The sequence below is a fragment of the Quercus robur genome, chromosome 12 (assembly GCF_932294415.1).
Source record: "Quercus robur chromosome 12, dhQueRobu3.1, whole genome shotgun sequence".
Lineage (NCBI taxonomy): Eukaryota > Viridiplantae > Streptophyta > Magnoliopsida > Fagales > Fagaceae > Quercus > Quercus robur.
Window position 1 is genome coordinate 31458223 of NC_065545.1, and position 8316 is coordinate 31466538.

Here is an 8316-nt window from a genome sequence, read left to right on the forward strand (position 1 = left end):
CTCTTAACAATATAGTGGTGAATGTACCTGATAGGCAATGTGTAATCCCCTTTTGTTTCTTATTAAACCTGTAAATCTTATTAAAAGCTAAATCTTAAGTCTCTGATGTATTATGAACTAAAAGACTTTTGAATTGAATGGTTGCATTTACATAGATACTGAAAGTGGAATGTTAGTACAAAAAGATGGCGAGCTAGGGCAATTAAATAAAAGGAAAAAAACAAGGGAACAGTGCCAGTTCAATAAATCTGTGGTTATATATCCAACACGAAAGTATCAAAATCATGTTGAGTACAGATCTGTTTGGTTAGACGTTTTAAGATTCTAAAAAAAAAAAAAAAAAAAAAAAAAAAAGAAGAGAGCACTTTTAAGATTCAAAACTCTATTTTGCAACATTAATTTCTCATAATTTTTTACAAACTCTCATTTTAAACACAAAATACCATTTTCTAACGGCTTATACAAATGCACCTTATAGTCCATGACGGCATCTGTTTAGAGGTTTAATTCCTGATTGATTTTGTAATCTAACATTTATTAGGAAAATAATGAGGAAGTATAATAAATATTTATAATCCAACCTTGACCAAAAAAAAGGAAGTGTGATAGTTACTATAAATGGAGTACCGGTGTAACTTTTGTTGAGTATATGAGAGCTAAAGAGATGAAACGGAGTGGATCTTTGTTTGGCACTTCTCTGGGTTTTTTTTTTTTTTTTTTTTTTTTTTTTTTTTTTTCTTGGTGGGTTTTGCCCACAAATGTAGACATAGAAGTTATCGAATCACATTAAATTGTGTGTCTTAGTGTTTGGCTTTTCTTATTTTTTCATGCTTTTCACAAAAAAATCTTCTATGCTCTAAAAATTAAATGAATTTTACAAACTACGAGAGAAGAACATACTTGAATATTATAATTAAAGGCCGAGAAACTTATTAGGAAAAAATAAGGCCAACCACATATTAGGCAAAAGTGTATGTTTTTGTTCATTGGGCAAACTCTAGATGGCCTTTAAGAATAGATAGGCTGAATATCAGCTCAATCTCACAGTGAGTTCATGTGATTCTTAATCCATAAAGTATTTGACTATTAATGTAGAGAAGGAACATGAATTTATGTTGTTTGCTAAGGTTGATTATGATCAAATTTTACAGACAACCTAGAAACTAGGTTCATGATGACATGTATGTTAAGTTGTTAACCCAATTTTCTAGCATGGTAAAGGAAACTAATAAAGTTTTTGAAAGTTATTGGAAAGCCCGGAAAGATCACTCTCTTGACATGAAAAACAATGCATGTTCGAATCTTCCCCCCTTGGTTGGATTAAAGTTAACTTCGATGTATGTAGCTTTGTCTACAGATTTCAGAAGAGAGGACAATGTCTCCCATGCTTGAATACAGATCATAGACCAAGGTAATTCAGTTAGGCAAAAGCAAGGGCAAGGCTTTTTGGTGTGATTATTAATGCTACTAAGATTGGCTTCCCTCAGGTTATCTTTGCGGCAAAATTGGACTCATCACCATTGGTGGATCCATATAGCGAACCTCCTTGGCAAGTGTCCTTAATGTCGGATGATATTGCCTCCCTTCGTAATAACTTTGTTGACTAGAAATTTTATGTTGTAAAAAGATATCTGAACTCTATGGCTCACTTTGTTGGTCATTGGGTGTCCTTTTGTAAATGGGAGTGTCTTGTTCCCATCTCAATTGTTCATTCTTTTGGAGGAGGGTAGAGATGGTTATGGTCCATTTCCTTTCTTTTTGTTCTTGTTTAATAAAATTTTTTTAATCATAAAAAATAAAAATAAAAAATGAAAGAACAAGGGAGGAAAGAGAGGATAGCTAGGAATTAAAAGAAGAGAAGATAAAAATGTCTTGAGGAGGCAAGGCAATAACTAAAGCTTCGTTTATGCTATCTTGGCAACTAGCAGGGCAGCGAACCGTTGACAAATTCAGTAAAATATGATTGGTAATAACATTTTCTTTTCTTTTAGGCAAAAACGAAAAGTTTGAGCTCATTTTTCTACTTATTCAGCTTTTTGATTTGTACAATTTCACTTTTTTCTAGATACAACTAATTTATGTCCAGTTCATAAGTAAAAGCAAATGATAAGAAGTAGTATTTTGTTGGACGATGAGAATATTAGGAGGCACATAAAAAGTTGATCTTGACACGTCCAAGAAATTAAGGGTGTTTACAGAATTATTGTTCATTAGTTCATACATATTGAGAAAGTATGGAATGAGTTGAGTTTCTCAATAAAGATAGTTTTATTGGTGAGTTTGATAGATAAAAAATAGTGAGCATTAGTCTAAGAAGGAAGAGTTAGGGAAGTTTCGGTTTGATTGACAACGGAGGAAGATGAGATGGAGGAAGGATTGGAAGCCATGAAGATTGAGTTGATCTTAATAATGAAACACACAATATATATAGGTTTGAATGAATTGTCACTCTCACAATTGGATTGTGGCATGTAATTGAATTTACATGTTTAAGAGTACAAGATAAGAATTTGGATGAATAATATAACAATTCAAAAGTACTAAGGAGTATTTGGAGTTAAGTACAATTCTTAAAAAATTAATAATAATAACTAGCCTCATCGCACACGCAAAAGCGCGTGTGATGAGGCTTTTTTTGAGTTTAGTGTCATAATTTTCCATTCATCTCAATTTGAGATGTTTCTCTCTTCTATCCAATTAAACCACACACATGGTAACTTTATTTTGGACATAGAAAATACATTTATTAAAATGATAGAAAATGTAGTACAAACAGATGTGAAGAGAAAACAATTCAAAGACCAACAAAAAATAAATAAATAAATCATTAAAAAGAAAAAAGGGAGTACATTAAAAATCACCTTTTTTCTTACTAATTCAAAAATAAAGAAGAAGAGATTTGAAAAAATAGAAACAAAAACCAAAAAAAAAAAGTGAGATTAGAATTTAGAAGAAATGAAACGAGAGAGAGAGAGAGAGAGAGAGAGAGAGAGGTTTAAGTCTTGATAAAGGGGAAAAAAAGGAGAAGAAAAAAAAAGTGAAAACGTAGGGCTTAGTGGTCCTATTTTATAGCCAAAAAAAAAAAAACCTGTCTTTATTTTTTTATATAATTTTTATTTTGAGAATCTAATTTATAAGTAGATAAAACAATTTAAAAATCAACAAAAGAGTGACCATTTTTTTAAGCAATGTTTTAATGGGAGTTAGAGTTGTATTTTCACTAAATTATCCTTTAGTTATATCTCTACTTAAACATAGAGATGTAAGGGTATTTAAAATAAAAATTTAAAAAAAAAAAATGAGAATCTCAAATAAGAAAAAGTAAACTCCTTAAATAATAGTATAGATAATAAAACTCCTTAAATACAAGAGATAAGGTTTACTCAATACTAGATTCATCCAAGTGTATCTTTCATATACAAGGCCAATTTCCCTTTCAACATTTTTGTTAAGGGTAGTGTTACATTTTTTTTTTTTTTTTAATTTGAAATAGTGAGTAGAAGACACTATTTCAATTTTGAAATTGTTTCTTCAACTCATAATTTCAATTCAAAAAATTGGTGTGTAACAGTATATGCATAACAAGGTGTGTATAATAGTTTGGGAAAATTACACTTTACTATCATAAATTGTATCCCAATTACACTTTGCACCCCAAAATTTTCGTATGCATGTTTTATACCCTAAATTATGATCTTTATTATACTTTGCACCCCCAACGTTAAGTTGTTGTTAACTTAGATGAAAATCCTAAGTTTATGGTACAAAATGTAATTTGGAGTATAGTTTAGGGTGGTAAATTGTAATTTCTCATTTATTTTGAAATGATTTAGAAAATGAGCAATTAGATCTTTTCACGTGGTACCATACTTTTTCGTCTAAGTTAACAGTAAATTTGATGTTGAGATGTAAAGTGTAACGAATGTCATAATTTATGGTGCAAAACATATATTCAAAAAGTTTATGGTCCAAAATGTAATTAGCAATATAGTTTGGGTAGTAATGTATAATTTTCTCCAATTGTTTTGACTTTTCATCATTTTTCAAGTAGCCATTGCTACTTGTAATCCGTTAAAGTCTGACAGGCTCTATTAGTACTCTTTTTTTCTTTCCTCCATTCAAACACAATTAATTTATTGCATAGGAGTTACACAGGATCCATCCCTATTTGCGAGTGAATGAATAAATGCTTACCTTTAAGGCACTTTTTGCGAAGGAGGCAACCCATAGGCTTAAATGAGTATAGATGGTGATGGTTCTAATTTCTGGAACAGTAAAAGTCATTAAAAATAAAATAAAAGGATCGGATACATATACCATTTATTTTTTCAAAATTAGGGCTGCTTTGCGAGATTTGTAAATAAAATCCTAGAGATTTGTGGATGAGACGCAGCAGGGAAAAAAGATTCTATCATTCTAACCAAATTAGCTAACATAAGCCAAAAAGAAATAAAATTTAGTAAAGGACAAAGATAGTAAGAAGGAGCAAGTCTGGCCACTGAGACGGTTTTTTTCCTGACTTAAATACGTATCTGTCTGTGTGTAAGACAAGGGAATTGAGATGTCAAATCACTAAAAGTACACAAAATATTAAAATATATATATAAAATAGAGGCAGCATAGAATTATATTGATATGATTATGCTGTTATGGCATTGGGGTTTCTCTCACATGTTGATGAAGATAATAATAGCAATTGGAGAGCCCTAAGGAGGGGGAGACGGAGGCGGAGGATGAAGTGTTTTATTGTCCAGAAGTTACTAGGAAGAGTCATAAGGGTATTGGGTTCGGAAATTGAGGTAAATTTAAAGGAGAGGCTTTGAAAGCACACCACAAGACAACACCCTCTTTAACTTCTGAAAACAACAGGTGAGTGTGTGAAAGCTATATCACCCCCATGCATACGTCCCTTTCTGGCTCCTCTCCCCCACATCTGCCGCCTCACACACACACACTCTCTCTCTCTCTTAAAACTCCTTGGGAATGCCAACCACCACACATGTAATTATCTTTATACTTAACACCATGCGCAAGTTAGAAAGTCTCTGGATCCACATGATCATGTATGCATATGAAATATAATGCATCCATGCACATGTAACATGTATGTATACATGTAACTATGACCTATAAACAACACTAATAAACAGAGGGAAGAGAAGTGTTCTCTGCCCTCTCTTTCCCTTTTATATATACTAGACCAAATAGGGAACTCTCTCTCTCTCTCTTCTCTCTCATCTCTTGCACCTTTCTTTCACAACTCATAATCAAGAAAAAAGCAGATCCAAGGTGGTGCTGGTGGTTAACCTGTCAATCTATCAATCAATCAATCAACAAGACCAATCATCAGCAAAAATTTAAAAAGCAAGTGGAATCAAATATGTCCTCCTCTTCTACCTTGTCTTTGGACCACCTTCCTCCTTCCGAGCAGCTCTGTTATGTCCATTGCAACATTTGCGACACTGTCCTTGCGGTATCATATTTCATTTCATCACTATTCTTTCTTGCACTTACATTTTTTACATGTACATATTTTGTTTTCCTGAAATACTCTCTAGGGTTCCTTTTTCTTTCTTCTCACCTTTTCTTTTCCTTTAATAGTTGATGATTTGGTTCTTTGTTTTGGTTTAGGTGAGTGTTCCTTGTACCAGTTTGTTCAAGACTGTAACGGTAAGATGTGGCCACTGCACCAACCTCTTGCCAGTGAACATGCGTGGCTTGCTTCTGCCTTCAGCTAATCAGTTTCATCTGGGTCACTCTTTCTTCTCTCCTTCCCATAATCTCCTGGTACATGATGATGAAACGAATTTAATGCCCAAAAAAGAGGCTCATTTGAGATAGTGATATTATTGAGCTTGATTTTGACGAGTTTATATGGTGTTCTTCGTTGATGATTGTGTTGCAGGAAGAGATACCAAATCCATCCCCAAACTTCTTGATCAACCAAAACAATGGCAGTGACTTCACCATGCCTGCTCGTGGAGGAGTCAGTGAACTTCCAAGGCCCCCTGCCATAAATAGACGTAAGACTCATTACATATTTTCCATTTTTAAGTCCTTTGAGACCTAGCTTTCGGTTTGGAGAAATTTCCTTGAAACTATACATTTAGGCCAAATAGATTGTTCCCTGCCCTACATTTTTACCAAATTTTTCTTTGACATTTTCAACATACAATTCTCTTTTATGGAACAAAAAGAAGAACTGGGTAGTTGCGAGTTTCTGTTTTGTTCATCAAAGTGTTTACTTTTTTTTTCCCACGTTAGATGTCTTGTTGCCCTTCTGGTCCGAGGATTGAGTAGAAAGTGCATGAATTAGAAACCAAACCCTCTTATGCCTGCCATATATTCCAGCCTTTGACATTTATATTTTATTATTTTGACATTTACATATTGTACCATATTTGTTAATCAACTTTTCTTTTCTGTTAATTTGTTCATATCCTTAACATGAACCCTTGCTAACTACTGCAATACTTGCACACCAAGCCTAACGTTCCTCACTTCTCCGCAAACCAAGCATTATCACAGGAAGAATGAAAATCCTTTGTTTCTCAGTTGTTGGATGATCAAGCTTAACGAATCTAACTAAAAAGAATAAAACATAGTAGGACATTTTGTACTTTCCAAGTCTTATAATTTGTTAAACAACATAGAGATGGTCTATTCTGCCCCCAAAATATAGATGGTCAAGAATGCAATGCATGATAGACCATTTTCTCCCCCGCAATTATAGTTAGTTAAATTTATTTTTTCCCCTATACAGATATCTGTACAGACAAAGATATAGAAAATAATGTTGAAGTGACAGTACAGTGAGACCTTAGGAAGCTAAAGAGAAAAAGAAAAAGAAATTCACTAAAAGTTGGCTTTGGCTAGGCGAGCTTAACGTGTCTGTTTGTTTGTCTCTCTGTTTGTCTGTGCTTATGTCCATACCAGCTCCAGAGAAGAGACAGAGAGTCCCATCTGCATACAACCGCTTCATCAAGTGAGTAATAATGTCAAGCTAGCTTTCACAAAGAAATCTCCCTCTCTCTCTCTCTCTCTCGCTCTACATTATTTTTTCACTTCCATTTCATTTTATAAATTTGGTAAATTTGAAGTAAAACTGTGAATGGTCCATCAAAATGAATCTTCAGGGACGAGATCCAACGCATCAAGTCTGTAAATCCCGATATATCCCACAGAGAAGCCTTCAGTGCTGCAGCCAAGAATGTAATGTCCCCCCACCAACATATTTTTGTGTTTTTTCTTAGGGTTTTTTTCTTTACCAAATTAGCTAGGGTTTCCACTCAATTTCTTCTACTTATCATCCCTGTTTTCTTTTGTGTCAGTGGGCCCACTTCCCACACATTCACTTTGGTCTCATGCCTGACCAGACTGTGAAGAAGACAAACGTGCGCCAGGTGATTAGCCTAGCTACAACTACTACCTTCATCTAATACCATTGCATGTGAAACACATAGCCTAATGTTTCTCGCATTTGAGTTTTGCTTTTTTGGTTTTGAATAGGAAGGAGAGGACGTCCTGATGAAAGATGGGTTTTTCGCTTCAGCTGATGTGGGTGTTTCTCCTTACTAAACAAGCAAAATCAAAGCCTCTGCGTCCAGTAGTGGTGGGAGAAAGATTTTGAAGTTCAAATGTTTGTCAAATTCAATATTTGATCTAATTTCTTCATAACCTATTCGCAAGTTAATTAAGGTCCTGTTAATGTTAAAACTTCTCTGGATTGTATTAGATCTTCTCTTATCTGCTTCTCTACTTGGAAAACCTTATGTTAAAAGACTTTATCCTTTTAAGTTTATGACATCTCTCACCAATGTAACTTGCTGCTAATCAACTAGTTCGCCTTATCAATACTTTAAATCCTTCTTTGATGGTTTATCTTACATTCTCTTTATTTTGATCATGTTATTGTGTATGCTTTAGCTAGAGTTACCATAACTCATATACCGCTAATTTAACTACGAGTATTAATTCTTTTAATTGTCACATTATACTTAACTAGGTCTATAGCTACCATACCTCCTAGATAATTGGTCATGGATTGTCACTTTTTTTTGTTTCTGAAGAGTTGGTATGAAAAGGGGGAAAACCTACATCAAGGTTTAGACTTTAGGTGATGTAACATGTTATCAGAATCTTAGAAATGATCATTTTTCATTAGGCATATTCATTATTCATGACAGTTTCTTGATTGTTTCACTTCTTTACCTTGGCCAGTACTTTATTTTCAAAATTTTTGTACAATTGGGTTCAAAATTTTTAGACAGGAGTTCTCGTGATAGTACGATATTGTGTGAATTTTGTGCTTTAAAA

General features: G+C 33.6%; 1 protein-coding gene across 1 annotated transcript; it reads left to right on the plus strand.

Moving 5' to 3' along the window:
- The first annotated feature begins 5164 nt into the window (after window positions 1-5164).
- Window positions 5165-7881, plus strand: LOC126709569 (protein YABBY 4-like). Its single transcript, XM_050409860.1, has 7 exons — window positions 5165-5473; window positions 5632-5787; window positions 5906-6023; window positions 6937-6985; window positions 7137-7212; window positions 7332-7403; window positions 7510-7881. The coding sequence occupies exons 1-7, from the start codon at window positions 5381-5383 to the stop codon at window positions 7576-7578; spliced, it is 633 nt and encodes a 210-aa protein (XP_050265817.1). The 5' UTR covers window positions 5165-5380; the 3' UTR covers window positions 7579-7881.
- The last annotated feature ends 435 nt before the right edge of the window (window positions 7882-8316 follow it).

Excerpts from the sequence above, each read along its gene's own strand:
- LOC126709569 (XM_050409860.1), top strand. The coding sequence starts at position 5,381 with ATGTCCTCCTCTTCTACCTTGTCTTTGGACCACCTTCCTCCTTCCGAG. Across the intron at positions 6,024-6,936 it reads GCCCCCTGCCATAAATAGAC|CTCCAGAGAAGAGACAGAGA; the intron begins GTAAGACTCATT and ends TGTCCATACCAG. Across the intron at positions 6,986-7,136 it reads GCATACAACCGCTTCATCAA|GGACGAGATCCAACGCATCA; the intron begins GTGAGTAATAAT and ends ATGAATCTTCAG.